This window comes from Enhydra lutris, unplaced genomic scaffold (genome assembly GCF_002288905.1).
Source record: "Enhydra lutris kenyoni isolate GAN:26980312 unplaced genomic scaffold, ASM228890v2 scaffoldscaffold26, whole genome shotgun sequence".
Lineage (NCBI taxonomy): Eukaryota > Metazoa > Chordata > Mammalia > Carnivora > Mustelidae > Enhydra > Enhydra lutris.
Genome location: NW_019154110.1, coordinates 23,294,244 through 23,310,804, shown reverse-complemented (window position 1 = coordinate 23,310,804; position 16,561 = coordinate 23,294,244). Strand labels below are relative to the sequence as shown.

General features: G+C 44.5%; 1 protein-coding gene across 1 annotated transcript in view; it reads right to left on the bottom strand.

The window, feature by feature from the left end:
• The window catches only part of LOC111151823 (src kinase associated phosphoprotein 1), a 278,085-nt gene that overhangs the window by 26,089 nt on the left and 235,435 nt on the right, over positions 1-16,561 (bottom strand). The window contains exons 8-10 of the mRNA XM_022510039.1: positions 16,207-16,270; positions 13,931-14,122; positions 5,537-5,587 (exon numbers count right to left, since the gene is read on the bottom strand). Coding sequence (XP_022365747.1) covers positions 5,537-5,587; positions 13,931-14,122; positions 16,207-16,270 — 307 coding nt within the window. The remainder of the gene's footprint in view (positions 1-5,536; positions 5,588-13,930; positions 14,123-16,206; positions 16,271-16,561) is intronic.

Sequence of the window (16,561 nt, the reverse complement as noted above, 5' to 3'; positions counted from 1 at the left end):
TGGACCAGACTGGACCTGGTATTGCAGACTTCCTGTTGTACATAGGTGTGACTTGCATTTGTGTGTGTGCGTGCACACAACTTCTCTACATTCATTCCTTAGCATTCAGCGGACATGTCCACAGTGCTTACGAAGTGCCCAGGACTGTGCGGGAGGCTGGGAATTCCACCTTGACCACATATGGTCCCTGCTCTCCGGGCTCCCGTCCAGTGGGGGAGGCATTGGGAAACAGAGCCATGAAGATATTTACTTATCTAGGACCGTGGTATGTCTTCAAAGGGGAGGTTGAGGGTGCTGTGTAGAAAAGGGAAGTTAACTTCATGGAAGGCTTCCCGGAAATTTTGGTTGTGTTATAAACACCTGACTGAGAGCGGGTGTTATTTAAAGATCGTGAAGGGGAAGGGGGCACAAAGTAAGGTAGAGGAGGGCTTCATTCCTAATCTTTTGTCTTTGGAAGAGCTTGAAGTTCTGGAAATTTGCAGGGGCAGTTCTGCTTCTCCCTAAATTTGCCCAGGTCACTCTATAAACAAGGGAATGCCCGAGGAGACTGACGTCTTTAGCCCAGTGAGGAATTGGGAGCCCGAGAGAGTATTTCCTCTGTGGACTGGATGGAGGTTCCTTTAGGTCTACACAACTCTAGCAGCAGTCCGAGATCAGACATCGTGCAGCATTCTGACCATTTAATTAATTCAAAGCATCCTCATTCTCATTTTGAGGACATTATTCCATCTAATTATTTTTTTTTCCAGTCTGTCCATTTGGAATGAAAAACAAAAGAATAAAGCTTAATGCCAGCATTTCTCAATGTCTCTCCAAAAAACCCCGTAACTTTGCACTAAATAAAGCCTGGTAATTCAAAAGCAAAGCACTAATATATTCAGCATAAAACAGACAGAGGATCTAGAGCAATAATGACACCACTAATAACTAAAACAGTTATAACAATTAACAACAATTACAATGATAGAGAAGCTAATGGTATGATCACTGCATTTAAATTGCCAGCAGAGCTGAGGAGGACTTTTTCTAGAGGAAAAAAAAAGGGGGGGGGAAACATCTTATTTTCTTTATCTTATATAAGAGAAGCTAAGCTCCCAGCAAACAAAATGTCATAGGAAGAATAGCAACAGTCTAAGTTCAAAAATACATTGTTTTTCTCTCTTCTTTAGGTATTTATTGCAAAGCATTTGTCATTGCACAGCAAGTTCTTTATAACCAGTAAGAGTCATTTCTCCTGTAACGGAGGCCAGGTTGTACTACTGTTGACAGGGTCAGAATTTGAAAATGAGCCTCTATGACGTGGAGAGTTCTAAGGTAAAAAGGACCAGGACACCTTTCTGCCTGTCCTCCTCCTTGGGGCCAACAGAACTTGACTGGGTTCCTTCCAGCCTTCGTATGTCACCTTGGACTTTTGCTGGGGAGATGCTGTGTAGCTCCGGAATTCAAGCTGTGACCAAGGAAAAGAGGCTCAAAGGCAGGTCAGCATGTTGTTTACATTTGCTTGATGAGTGAAAGGGCTGTGCTAATGAGGCCCAGCTATGGGAGCAACTACTTAACAAATTATGAAAAAGAGAGACAGAATGAGAAGACGGAGAAAGCCAGTCCTTGCTAGACCATGGGTAGGTGAGAAGTGGACACAGAAGGCCATGGCAGTGACCCACTGGAAGGGACTTGGCCAGGCCGGAGAAGTCCACCATGTTCAGTCCATCAAAGCAGACCCAGCCTGATAGCTTACTATTTCAGAACGAAAGGCATAAAGAAACTTGCCGGGACATCTGGGTGGCTCAGTTAGTTGTGTCTGTCTTCAGCTCTGGTGTCATGATCTCAGGGTCTTGGGATCGAGTCCTGAGTGGGGCTCCCTGCTCAGCGAGGAGTCTGTTTCTCCTTCTCCCTCTGCCCCTTCCCCACGCTCATGCACACGCTCTCAAATAAATAAATAAATAAATAAATAAATAAATAAAATCTTAAAAAAAAAAAACCAACAAGGGGCACCTGGGTGACTCAGTGCGTTGAGCCTCTGCCTTCGGCTCAGGCCATGGTCTCAGGGTCCTGGGATCGAGCCCTTCGTTGGGCTCTCTGCTCGGCAGGGAGCCTGCTTCCCCCACCCCCTCTGCCTGCCTCTCTGCCTACTTGTGATCTCTTTCTCTCTGTCAAATAAATAAATAAATAAAATCTTAACAACAACAACAAAAAACTAAACGAAATTCGCCAAACTCCACTTTAATCTTGAGTTTTGAAATCTCTATGGTCCTTAAGGTTATAAGTACGATCCTGACCTGGAGAACACTCACAGATCCTCATCTTGGTGTCCTCTGCTCGGCCGAAGGAGCGGAGCAAAAATTGGGCCAGAATTGTAGCTGGGGGATGCTCATCTCCTGTTTGGTCTTGGGAAGCAGGTTTCAAAAAGTAAGAGCTGGAAAGACCTCTGTGTGTCCCTGTTTCTTTCGTGGAATCGCTCCACTGGTGTGTGCGCTAACCCATGGAGAGGAGCCTCGGTGGTGGGAGGTCATCGGTGCCCACGTTTCCGTCCTGCAGAAATTACCGCTTCTCGGCTCCTTTTTGGTGGAGTTTGCCCACGGTTTTAGAGTGAAAACAACCAGTTTGGAGATCTTCCCTGGTCAGATATTTGGGGTATCTACGGATGAGCTGTGCCACCAGCCCCGCTTTTTATTCGACACGGCCGACCCGAGCCAGTGGCCGGGAGTTTTCGTACAAACAGCACAGAACGGGTGTTCTTTTCGGTTACCTGAACGTTGCCCTCTCGTGACAGGGAAGGGAGATAAGCTCTCATCACGGAAGACTCTTAGTGTTAGACTGTTAGGCTGATGGGTTGCGATTTAGTGGGGATGTGAGGTGTTGAAGAGTCACTCATTAAAATAACCCTGTTACTAACAGTCATGCTGTAAAGTGAGCTCGCTATGGATTGAACAATCAATACTACAAGGCTCTGATAGATTTTCTAGGTAACAGAATAAAATAAAAGAAATTACATCTTACAGGGTCATTAACACCCAATGAGGATAAACTGAATTCCTCCCCCCCCTTCTGATAAGAGCTAGCTGGGCTTTAAAAATGTTAGTAATTCTATTATGGGAGAGCACAGCATTTCTGGGAACAGGATCCCTGGAAGAGTTCTGGAGATCAGTACGTGGATTTTAAAGGTAGTCATGATCCCAGGGTCCGCATCGAGCTCTCTGCTCCTCAGGGAGCCTGCTTCCACCCCCCACCCCCGCCTACTTGTGATCTCTGTCTGTCAAATAAATAAATAAAATCTTAAAAAAAAAATAAAGGTAACCCTGCTAGCCATAGTATCTTTTAGGAGAATATTCCTGCCCCCTCACTCCCCCAACCCCAAACCCTGCCAAAGACACGTGACACCTGAGAAAGAAACTAAGTGAACCAAACTTGTGTAGTCTGTCTGTTCGGTAAGAAAGCACATTGTCCTAGAGTTCCCTTTTATATGCCTTCAAGGGCCTGCCTACCCTCTCCTTGGACCTGTCTATTTTATAGTTATAAAGCTAAGTGATGATATCTGGATGCTCCATATTTGTTGCCATTTCTATAGCTCCTTTGGAGAAAAGGCACTGTATAAATTCAATAAATAAATAAGTAAACACAAATAATAAAAATTCCTGCCTCAGATTCTGCAGAGAGAGCAAAAAGTCCTCTGTTTTTTAATCACTAAGTCACCAATCATTATAACTGGTGGGAAGTATAAACCATAGAAACATATTTAGAGCTCACCACACTTTTTTTTTTTTAAGATTTTATTTATTTATTTGACAGACAGAGATCATAATTAGGCAGAGAGGCAGGCAGAGAGAGAGAGAGAGAGAGAGAGAGGAGGAAGCAGGCTTCTCACTGAGCAGAGAGCCCAATGCAGGGCTCGATCCCAGGACCCTGGGATCATGACCTGAGCCGAAGGCAGAGGCTTAACCCACTGAGCCACCCAGGCGCCCCGGGCTCACCACACTTTAACAACACCTATTCTGGCGGCAGGAAACATAAGGAACAAAAGGTGGTTTTTTGTTGTTGTTCCTTTTTTTTTTTTTTTTAACTTACTTGAAATAGAGCTGTTGGAACACTTAAGAATTACATCTCCCCTCAACACCCGCCCCAAGATAGAACCTTAGAAAGAAAGGCTGAAAGAGGAAATGTGATGAGGGAGGAGTCTGAAACTGAATTTTAGACTCTTGCCAGAGACTGCTGCTTCCGGAATGGAATTTACTATAAAGCTGGCCACAGGAAGTTTATAGTTATCCCACTCAAGCTGTTCATATGAAGTGTTTCTTTCCTGCACTGGTGATGGAAGTTGGTTGAGAAAAGACATGGGACATAGTTTGGTCAGAAAACAGATTTGCTGTTGCAATTCTGCACAGCGAGTAGGAAATAGCAGAAAATGTGTTTCAGAATGGACTTAATTATATAGGCTCATTGTTATGAGGTGGGAGCTATGCTAATCCTGGACCATACTCATGCCAATTCTTTCTTTTTCTCCTGCTACGGCACCTGACTTCTGATGATGCCTCTTCTCCCTGGGAGGAGTTGGGCACTGAAGAAGTTAGGTCCTTCACTAAAGCTGTTAGATATTCGCCTCCCACAGAGCACAAACCTCTTAGGGGTAGGGGGACTTGCTGAGGGATAACAGAGAGAAGAAACAGCAAAAGATGGGAAGAGAAGGAGAATGGGAAAAGGAAGGGCCAGGGGAATGGGGAGGGACCAGGGAGGGAGAGTTGGGATGAACTCCTAGGCTTAAGACTTTCATAGAATCTCTAAGAAAAAAAATCAGCTAGTATTTATATCAGCCACAGTTTAGGCTCTTACAGTGAAAACAAGGATGAATGTCCTTGAGGTGGTCCATGCAATTCATATTCCTTCACCGACAAGGATAGAATAGGTCCTTGGTCCACTTAAGGAGGCTTTGGAGGGGCATCTGACCTTAGAAAAGGATAGGTTCACTAACTGCCTGAAGCATGGCTAACAGTCTGGGATGAATAAGATGCAATCTTGTATTCAACAAACCTGTTACATATTCATTTCCAAATGTGCCTGGAATCAAACCAGGCCATCAGAAGTCAGCACCACCGAGCCGTTCTATCCTTCACCCCACATTCACTTTTCAGATCTGACACATTTCCATTCCCCTCTGAACTTGCAATCTCTGGGCCTCTCGGAGAGGAGACATTTCCATTCTTTCCATTCTCAATCCTCTGATCTCTTAGAGATGAGGCAATTCTATTTTCACTGTACTGATTTAGGAAATACTGATAGGAAAAAATAAATACCTGGTTTGGTTTCTTACCCTCTCTAGGATAAATCTTAGCGGTTCTGGGAACATTAATTAAAGTGAGTGGCTGTTTTGAAGGTTGAGATATTTCCCTATCCCGTCATCTTCTCTGGGGCTTTTGGGGTCAACACACCAGCAGCCTCTTAATTAGTGAGCCCGGTTATGTTTGTAGTCTGAAGAAAGGTGCCTTCTCCAGTCAGAAGCCTGAACGTCCTACCCAGTGCCTGTATATTTGGGAAGCTCTCATACCTCCTTTATGTGGAGTGCCGTTCTCATCCTCTTCTAGGTCACGCTCTTCTTCTGAGGGGATAAACATAATCAGCATTAGTGATGAGTGGTTTATAGTCTCATGTTCTTTACACCGGTGGGTCTTCTTTCTCAGAGCTCATCATGCTCTTTTCAAGGCAATAATTGTTCTTTTTTTTTTTTTTCCCTTAAATCATCTCACATCTTCAAATGGGCCCTCTGCTTCCCTCCCCATTAATTCACTCATAAATGTTTTCAAGCACTTACTATCTTCAAGATGCTCCACTAGCAACTGGAGACACAACGATGGACAAGCCTGGCAAGGTCCCTGCCCTTGTGGAGTTTTCAGTCCACTGGATTATTTACTGAGGCACCCATTCCTAGAATCGTGATCCTTTCTTTCAAGCTCTATTTCTCCTCTCCTAGAATTCTCTTCTAAATGTACTGTGTCTATGTAAGCATCCAGAGTTATAGTGTATACGTGTGTGTGTGTGTGTCTAAGCGTGTGTTTAAACCCTCCGTGATTAATTAGTCCTTAATGTATCAAGTTTTGTTCAGCTGTAGCAGAAGCTGGTCATGTAGGTAATTTTATGTTCCTAGTACTTGAGGGTTGTAGTTATCTTTTTACTGCTGTGATTCAGGCTGCCTTGTTCATTAGAGTGTAAGCTCCTGAAGGCAGTTGGAATGGTCTTTTAATTAATTGCTGCAGGTAAACAATGGGTTCTAAGTCAGTGCTATTGTCTAACTCCAATCGAGTGTTTAGATGGTCAAAGTCACAACATGATTGGCCCGTTTCTTACTCTCATTAACCTGTTCGTCTCAGACTTCATACTACAGGATACCGTAGGAATTGAGCCTTTATAAAGAAAGCGTGAGTACCAGAATCATATTAAGCCATTTTATATGTGGAGTAAGATGAGAAAAACATAGTTGCTATTCTACTTTTCATCATCTCTGTGCATCCCGTTCCCCCACATACACAATGAATGGGGTATAATAAGCAACATTCTGAGGATTGAATACTTAAGTGTTTTTTGGTCCACATTTACTTTCTCTTTCTGGGTCTTGGGGCACTCACTTGGCTTGTTTCCCCATCGTTATGACACTAAATGAAACTTTTGAGGAGATATCCTAGGGACAGTTCCCTTTTTTTTTTTTTTTAAATGTAAGTTTTATAAAGGAATATGAATTCTGGTATGTCAGCATGGGGGAAGTAAACTCTGAGCTCATAAGTAAGAAGAAACAGTACAACCATACGTTAGAGCACTATAGGACATTAACGAAGTAATCGATTTCACATACAAAATGATACAATTTTCCTGCAAAAATAAAAATTAAGGGATTGATGTTCTGGGGAAATGAGTCATATGTCACCCAGATTAAAAAAAATTATCATATATCTAATATATATTTGCCTTACAAGAGACTGTGGGGAAAGAACTCAACTCTTCTTACCTTCATGTATGGCCTCACAGCACAGCAGTTCCTACTTACCACCTGTAGTGCTCCCCACCCCCCGCCATGAGGAATAAAGATGTGAGATAATGGAGGAGTGAAATCAAATATCGGAACTAGACTTGCTGAAATAAATCACGTTAAACACCATTCTTTGCACATTGTCTTCCTGTTACTTGCCCACTTCCTTCCTTGCTCTGTCTTGATGCTTCTCCTTTTTGACATGGGACCAATTTCACAGGATTGAAAACACTAAAAGAAGAGTTGGTACGGCCTTGGTTTTAGAGATACCCGATAATTTGGACAGGGAACGTCGCTTCTGCTGATACCAAACAACTCAGTCACAAAGACCAACAATTTACTGTGCTTAGGCACTTTTGCAGAGACGGTTTATTCTACCTCTGCTGTCTGTGCACAGATGTCTCTTCCTCCCAATTCTAATCAATGTAAATTGGGTCAGATCTCCGCTGTGAATTACAAATTGGATCCGAAGTTGGAGGGTCACTGTGCCTGCGACTCCACCTCCTTCCCACCACCATTAGATGGGAAACTACACCAAAGATCTTTTCTAAATAAATCAGACTTTATTGTAAAACTCGGCCACTGACGAGACATAACCTCATTAGCATTGATTTTAAAATAAATTATTGAAAGTGGTTTGCCTGCTCTTTGCATTTGTAAAATAGGAGAATGTAAATGTATTTGCAATGATAAAAATGAAAACTAAACTTGATTCCTTTATCCTTTCAGGCAACAGCACTTAATCTAGGCATGGTACAAAAATGGGAAAAATAAAAATCTGTTCTATGCTGTTCAATTCCAGACCAGATACTCTGATTTCCACTGTGCCTGTGGAGTCACCTAGAAGGAAAGCAGAACACTGGCCATAGGTCTTATATATCATTCACCACCATTACTGAGCTCTTCCGTGATGGATGTGAAGAGGGAAGCTCTAATGCCCACATCTGTTCTACCTGACGTTGACCTTCCCGGGTGGCTGAAAGTGGGCTCAAGTCAAGAAGCCTAGCTACGGGTGCGAGAGGCTGGGTGCTGTGCCTTTGAAAGTGTGAGTATGGAGGTACCATGGAGAATATGAAGGCACTGCTCTCCAAGCTGGGGGGAAAAGCAGCAGCTCTCGGCACCTTCCCAGCGGCAGAGAGCACAATACAGAGAGGCAGACACTCTACCTCGGATCCTTCGATGAGATCAAACTGGCATCTTTCAAACTCCAAAGTCAAGAAAACCAATTACGTGACAACAGAAAGAAATGTCTCTTTGCTCATGAAAGAGGGCGGGTTAAACAGCTAGATTTCTCTCTCTCTCTCTCTCTCTTTTTTTTTTCATCTGTAAAATGAACCTTCAATTTTAAAGAGATTATTTTGAAAAAAAATTTTTTCTTTAGGCTGAAGAGCTTGTTGAACTTCTTTATAAGAATATTATTAGGCATTTTAGCATTACATCTACTGGAATACATCTTCATTTAAGAGAGAATTAAAATTTATGTGCTAGCTCAACTTTAAACAGTAATAGATTATAATGGTCCTCGCTCCTAACAGGGCATATGGGACCCCAACCTTACATAAGTTTTAAACAAATTAACCTCTAAAGATTACTGTCCACTTATTACATTAAATGCTCTACTTGATTCCCAAATATCTCATCTCAACTGGGAAAACAGTTGAGGAAGATTCTGTGAGCTGTGCGAACATGTGAGAGAACCACGGGGCATCACAAATGAGCCTCAGTACCCAGAGAGTTGATTTCAATCAACACTCTTGGCACAATGTCAGGGACACTAATGAGAGGCTGAAAGGAACAGGACACTGACTCCATGGCGGAAGCACGGAGAGGAGCCAGCTTCCCATGACACTTCTGGCATCGGCTGGACTGAGAACAACGCTGGAAAAAATGACTGGATCAGAAAAAGGGAAATCACTTCCCCCAAACAAAGCAAGGTGACAGAAACTTAAAAAAAAAAAAAATGCCACATGTATCAACGTGCAACCAGATGTCAAGGTGCTCTGGTGACAGATGCCACAGAAATGCAGATAGACTCGGAGTACAGAGACTGCACGCGGGAAAGCGGAAACGGAAGGCGCTCCACAGCAGGCGCAGATACGCCATAAATCTGTGGGGGCTACAGCACCTCTTCAGACAACACGGAAAATATGAGCAAGATGCTAATAACACACTTAATCCTCTGTTGTGTAGTTTTTAATCTCAACTGTTGCCTCAGAATATTTGCATCCTATCTCTGTGGTATGGGCCTTGACGTACACGATATTAAATCCAATTTGTGCTAACTGCAACACTTGGAATGCGCTGAATTTAATTTCACAAATAATAATTGAGCACCTACTAATTGGAGGAGAAAGACCTGAATACAAATCACCGTTGGAAGGGCTGGAATGGAGCTCATTTCTGCTTCCGTATCTGGGAGGGTGTCACTCAGGAGCCATGTTTGAGCGGAAGGCGTAGGGTTTCACCGGCTGAGCTCAGGGAGGATGTTCTGGGTGAAAAAAGCCCCAGCATGATTCTGGCTCTGGCGCTGGCCAAACAGCACCTTGTGGCTGGGGCCCAGGGTGCATGGGAATGAGAGACAGAAAGAGCCAGGAAGCTCAGGTTGCTTTTCCGTGAAACTGAAAATCCCTTTCTTCATCAACTTTTGTGTTTTTGGTGTCTGTATTTTTCTTTCCTTGGACCTACTCTCGTCATTTCTTCTTCCTGTGGGTCTGGGCAACAGTTAAGGGGGAAAAAATAATTCCACAGAATGCTTGTCTCCATTTGACTCAAATTTAAAAAACAAAAACAAAAACCCCCACCCAGTTATATGCTTTATTATAAAGCAATCTGGTTTCTGGGTCTGTAATAAGTCTCCGGGGCAGTGTGGGCAGCATCGGAATGCGCACAGAAATTCCTGGGGAGAACTCATTGTCTCGCTTCCCCGTTTGCTCTCCCGAAATGTCTCCGGAGGACACAGCCAGATCCGGTTGTCACTGCAGCTGCGACAAGGCCCCAGTTAAAGCCTTAATGGTCTCAGGCGCCTTGCTGGATTCCAGCTTTGAGGCCCCAGACAAAGTGAAACCTGATAAAAGTTGTCCTTTTATGGAATACTAAATCACAAAACTGGGCCTGTGCTAGCCTATAAAATAATTTCCGGGGAGGGGTGAGAGAGAGCTCAGGAAAGCCTCCGATCTTCCGCAGATTGCCTTAGCATTTCTTTGTGGTAGTTCCCTATAGTTTAATCTACTGCAAATGAGATCTTTTTTTTTTTTTTTAAGATTTTATTTATTTATTTGACAGAGAGAGATCACAAGTAGGCAGAGAAGCAGGCAGAGAGAGAGAGAGAAGCAGGCTCTCTGCCGAGCAGAGAGCCCGATGTGGGACTCGATCCCAGGACCCTGAGATCATGACCTGAGCCGAAGGCAGCGGCTTAACCCACTGAGCCACCCAGGCGCCCCTGCAAATGAGATCTTAAAAATCAAGGGCCCCCATATGCTCAACACGGATGTTCAGAAATCCCACCGGATACCAACCTTGAAACCATATTACCCAGGACTAACATTTTTGTGGTCTTGGCTGAAAACCTCGAGCGCTCCGGTTTTCCCTCATGGGAAGGACAGTGCCAGCCACGTAGCAAGTGCTAATTATCCCATGATCAATGGGAAGTAGTGCATTTAATTTGATGACCCATACATTATTTTGACTAGGAAAAAACATTTTTGTATTGACTTGGTATATGTTACAGGCACTTTTCTCAGTACCAGGAAGATCAGTGATATTCTGTTCTGGAAGGGAGATCTCACTTACATGGCCTTCCCAAAGAGACCATGAAGCTTGTGTAGGCCCCAGCCCAAAGAGGAAGGAGTAGTGGAACCATCAGTGCTAAGTATTCTCTGCAAAGCACATTTACCTGTTTTAATGAAACAAGTGTTGAAACCCCAAGTCATCTGACTTTTGATGGGTATGCAGTGTTAGCACAATCCAACGTTACCGTTGGCCAACCCTCCACCCAGCACCTGTCCTTGCAGTAAACACAGCCTTGAGCAGAAGGTGCGCTGCATGTTCCATCTGCTCAGGATTCTCAATTTTACCTGCTTCATACATAGAGTTGATAATGTCCAACTGGACTGTCTCAGGTTTGGTTGGTGGAGGCGGGGAACTAGCCATCCCTCAATTTTTCAAGGAGGTAACACTTCCTATTTAAACAACACCAAATTACTAACAGCCTGCATTTATTGAGTACTCATTGTATGCCGGAGTATCTGTTCTAAGTGCTTTACACACTCCAGTTCTAGGCTTCTCACAGCATCCCTCTACAGCAAGAACTACTGTTATCCCCATTGGACAGGTGGGAAAAAAATCAAACACACACAGAGGGCAAATCACTCGCTCAAGGTCTCACAGCTAGCAGGTGGCCGAGCAGGTCCATTCTGACTCAGGGCCAGCACATCCACCTGCAGGACCCGTGCTGCTGCTCGGGAGATCTGGTGACACGGCAGCAGAGGTAGGCAATGTCAGCTGCCCTCACATTCCTTTTCGGTTCCTCCAGGGCTGGTACTGTGGCACATGTATAGTGAACAGAAAATTCCAGAAGCAACAAGCTGGGTGGCATCGCTGTGAAGCTGGAGAATGGAGACTCGGGGCTGAAATATTCTTATCATCATTAAATGCCAATATAGCCCACCTCCAAAGCTGTCTCTCAAAACTGTGATGGATAGGTGGTTCTTTTCGGGAAAGAACCTGTTCGCAAGGAGCAGCACTGTCCTTTGGAAACATGTAAGCTAGTTAGCTGTGGGTTCCCTAGCCTAGGCCTCCTGTAGTATGGTCTTCCTCACTTTCAGGGGACAACTGCTGTAAGCATAGGTGAAGTGGCTTTTCTCGGGAAAACAGGTTGGTGTCCATGCCCTCAGAGTCCACTTGGATAATCTGAACTGGTGTGAAGTTCGGAGGCATGTCCTGGGACCTTTGTCCGTCCCGGGATGGCCGAGGGTAGGAGTTGAGGGGGCAAAGGAAAGATGGTCGTTGAGAACCCAATCCTGCATTCTGACCCATCATCTGGGGTAAGGTGATGGTCTCAAACTCATCTTATTTCCTGAGGCTCCTTTGCTCTTGGCTCTGAGCAACAGCCCCCTCCTCTCTGGTTCCTCCAAGAACTAAACCTGGCGCATGGAAAGGCCCTTCTTTGCTCCCCAGAGGGCTGAGTGGTTCAGTGAGGCTTTCCCAGAGCGCTCTTCCACAGCTGTAACCCAAAGTGGAGTGTTGCCTGGATATCTCCCCCCACAACCCCCCCACCCCCCCACCTTGGATGGGACTGAGTGGAATGTGAGCTCCCTAAGAAGATTCTGGCCAAGTTGGGGAGTACATCTCCTTTTAGGGAGTGTTGTGAATTAGATCCATTTCTGCTCCCTGCTGTTGCAATGGAGCAGACTGTGAAAAGGAAGATTCTCAGAGGAGCTGTGTTTTAATGTAGCAATTTGATTCAATTTTCCACTCTATAAAATTACCCATCACTGCTCGTTGCTTTCTAACAGACACCTTCACTCTTAATTTAACAATCCTATCGAATTCTGCCAGGGAAATTGGAAAAATTTATCACCTGTGAAATTTTATTTTCCTTTGGTTGTATCTGTTTTTGTAAAACTTCATTAACGACGATGACTTGCTGAGGAAATTATCATTTTTTTTTTAACTTCAGACACAAGAAATGGCTCGACCTCAACCAAGATATCATTTGCATAATAAAACACAACAAAAAGGCTCGGGAAGTCGGGACTGGCAGAGGCTGGGAGTGCTAGGAGAAGAAGCAAGCTCTCCCGGGTGTGTGGGGAGGTGGGCGAGGTCCTCAGCAAGAAGGAGACAGGGGGCCGGCAGCCTGGCTCCTTGGCTCAGGAAGCAATGATGTGGCTCCCTCCACCCCTCGACCCCTACCCCCAAAGGAAAAGACAACTGTAGCATTGACAGGGTTGGACCCTCTTCTTAGGAAGCTTGAAATCCAAGCTGCTCACTGACCCGGCTTTTAAGCAGCCAGTCCTGTCTTTAGGGGCCTGAACGTTAGGTTCACCTTAGTTCCTAAGTTCATCTGGGATCGAGGTTTAAATTGCTATAAATTCCGGCTTAACTCGAATTTCTCAGCAGAGCACTGAACTCCTGGCAGATTTCCACAGGAGCGATCTTTCTGAATGGACTTGAAGATTCAGCATTCCTGTGGTCTAACTACCTCCCAATTAAAAGGCTCAGGCTTTGGTTTTCCACAGTCTGACCCCCACTGTGCTCTTCGCCGTTCAACAGCTGCTGTTGTTCCTGCAAGAAGGGGCTATGCGGAGGCAGTGATGACTCTACATTTTTTGAGCTGTCAGTTATCAAGCCTTTGGAGGAAGGGAAATCTGTACATGGGCCTGCTGTAATGGCGGGCAGAGGAAACGGGCGCATGTGTGACAGAGGCGATGACATTTGTGGCACGTCTGAACTGGGTACTGAGGAATTGTGCTCTGTCAGGGTCTTCGGTTACTGACAAGGTTTCTCAGCCCCTACTTGTATTCCTTTAGGCTTTTCACAACCTTCATCATTTGAGGCGACTTTATATCACTCTCACATTTACACAGAGAAGAAGTTGTAACTGGAGAGTTCGGATGACCCACCTTGAGATCCAGAGTACACCGGTGAAGGCCAACATGAGTAGCCTTGACTCTTTCACTTTGTCAATATAGGTAATAAGTTACTTCATATGACAAAGGTGAAAGACACGCTCTGATCACTTCATCTTGCTCCCAGAGCAAGGGAGAACTTTTGTACTGGGAATCTCAGAACCTCCATGTAAGTTTCCCTATATTCTCTTCTTCAGAGATCTGGCTTCCTCTCGAGGTTTTAAACTTACATTCTTCCACCAGGTCAAGGATTTCTGAAACTAATAGAAGATAATCAGAAGATAACATTCCTTACCTGGTAAGACTTCATAAATATCTTCTTCTCTCTCCTTTGTGGGCTCTTTTAGCCCCGCACTCCCAGGCAAGATGACAGGTCTGCATTGGGAACCAGAATTTGGGGCATCGAAACCATCAATATCATCATATGTCTCTTCCTCTTCCTCTTCTTCCTCCTCCTCTTCACACGGAATGGTTAAGGAGCTCAGATCTGCCAGGGTAGAGATGAGAAATGTATCAACATGAGGAGAAAAAAGGAAAGAATAAGGCAGGGAAGGAAAGAAGGAGAAAAAGGAGGGGGGATGAGAATAAAATATGTCAAAAGAAAATGAAACGCTAGGTTAAGTGCTGTTATTTCTAATGTGAGCCTTGGTGCCAGGAAATCTACAGAAAAGGCCAGACTAGCACTGTGTCAGGTTTAAACCATCAACATAAATCCTTCCTTGCAATAAAACTTGATCAGGATGAAGCAGCTCTGGAAAGCAGGAGGGTGCGAACGAGCACATGAGGCAAAGGGAAGAGGATAAGTCCAGAAGAGAAGATGCCAGTGCGCTGTGCACTGTTTGCCACATAGAGGAAGGGCGAGGGATGGCCTGTGGCTCCCCAGGCCGCGAAGAGCCCTGGGAGTGATGGTGGCTCCCGGAGGGTAGCCGAGTTGTCAGAAGCTCGTCCCTCGCATGGTCTCACTGCGAATGTCGGACAAGTTTGTTTGTAAAGAGAAAAATGGTCAAGAGTGGACCAGGAAGAGAAAGTGAGATTCAGAAAAATGTAACAGTTGTGCGAGACCACATGGAATGGCCGAGGTGTGTGGTTACCATGTCCTTTTGCAACCGTGCAGTCTGGCTGACCTCAAAGTGGGTCATGGCGGAGAGGATGTTGAGTCGTTCCAGCACTGGGGAGCACAGGGCAGGAGAGGGAGATTGGTTTTTTATTTTAATGGGGAGCTGGGAAGGTTTGCTCTCAGATGTCTAGTACAGAAGCCTCTCTGAAACCCTGTAAGGGGCCTCTGCAGGATGGGCGAGTGCCGATGGGGTCCTCTGGGGGAGGCATGGATGGAGAGACATTTGACGTTCATTTCAAAACACAATAAAACTGTTTGGCTTGATTAGGCATTTAATAAAGATTTTACAACAATCTTCATTGGAATTCTGGTGCCACCTCGTATGAGGAAGGGATCAAAGACACATTTGTGGCTTAAACCATATGTTATTATTTTGTTTGTTTTAAAATAAAATGGAATGAATAATTTCTTCAATGTGGGATTCTGAAAGTACCACAGGGTACAGCTCAATAAAGCTGCTTTGAGTTTTATTGAGGTTTACACACTTAGGGGTATATTACACGCATAAATCCACGGCACCTAGATGAGAGTGTACCCTGTAGTCTTGCCATCAATGTTCCTGTTTGCCTAGTTCCAGTCTATTATACGTGACGCTCTTGGTAGATGCAATAGTTTGTTTTTGTGATAGCAAAGGCATAAACTGAGCAAAATAGGCAATTCTTGTAATTAAAGCTCTGGTGCTTCCTTCTTTTTATCTACAATAAAACCTTATAGCAGAATAAAAAAAAAAACAGAGACGAAAAGGCTTGGTGTTTTTAGGCTGGTGCGCTTCTCCCTGGGTCTTGCACCAGGTACAGCATTGGCGCTTCTGCCTATCTGCAGCGGCAGGGTCCTGCCATGATGGTCTAGCATGGGTTATCTGATGCCAAGTGACAGACTCAGGTTGGCTGCTTCTACCTGCCAGGCCACTCCCAGATGAGCCTTCCTGGGCCACTGTCACTGCTGTGCCTGCTGGCTGGCCAGCAGAGGGTACTCTAGGAGCGGTCATTCAACATCTTCAGGCAAGACTCTTCCCATCCCAAAGCAAGGGACATTTTACTGTGGTTTGGGAAAGAAGAGTTTGCTTTTAATGTCCCTCTTGATGAAGGCCACCTTGATACTTCCTGCTGAGTTTCAAACAAGAAGATTCGGGGCCTAAACTGCACCTAGGTGACTTCACATTTGATATCATGGATTTCCTTTCCAGAACATAAGAGTTTGGGAGACACCAAATTGAGCTGAGCTGGTTTTCAGAAGCTCCTTTTCTAGTGATTACGAATACTACAGAGGTCATCTCCAGGTTGATGGTTTCTTTATCTTCTGATTCATACATGGTACTATTTGTGTTACAAGGGATGGTAGGAGGGAGAACGAATAGAAAACAAAATACAGATTGAAGGTTGGGATTATATTTACACAGTATAACTTCAACTGCAAATCTATGCAAGTGCTGTTTCGGTAATAAGGATACTTACCCTTTAACAAGAAACTGATTTGATCCACCCAGTCCCTGGCTTCGGCTGGATTGGCAGCTGTAAACTAGAGAAAAATTAGTGAATTAATTTATCACCTTCATGAATTCACAAAATTTCCATGAATCCTACAAGGAGGTTTAAAGAGAAGAGCCTTGGGCGTCAAGCTGCAGAGTCAGGTTGAAAGCTGAGGATTCTCTGTCTGCTTAATATTTAGAAAACAAGAATCAAAATCTTACTCGAAGTGATACTTCTCATCAGTCATTCTGTACACCCAACGCGGACTGCTCTGAGTCCAGACGTCCACGTTCACGTGCGTTCATTCGATTATCCACACATTCATCAGGCATTTTTTGGA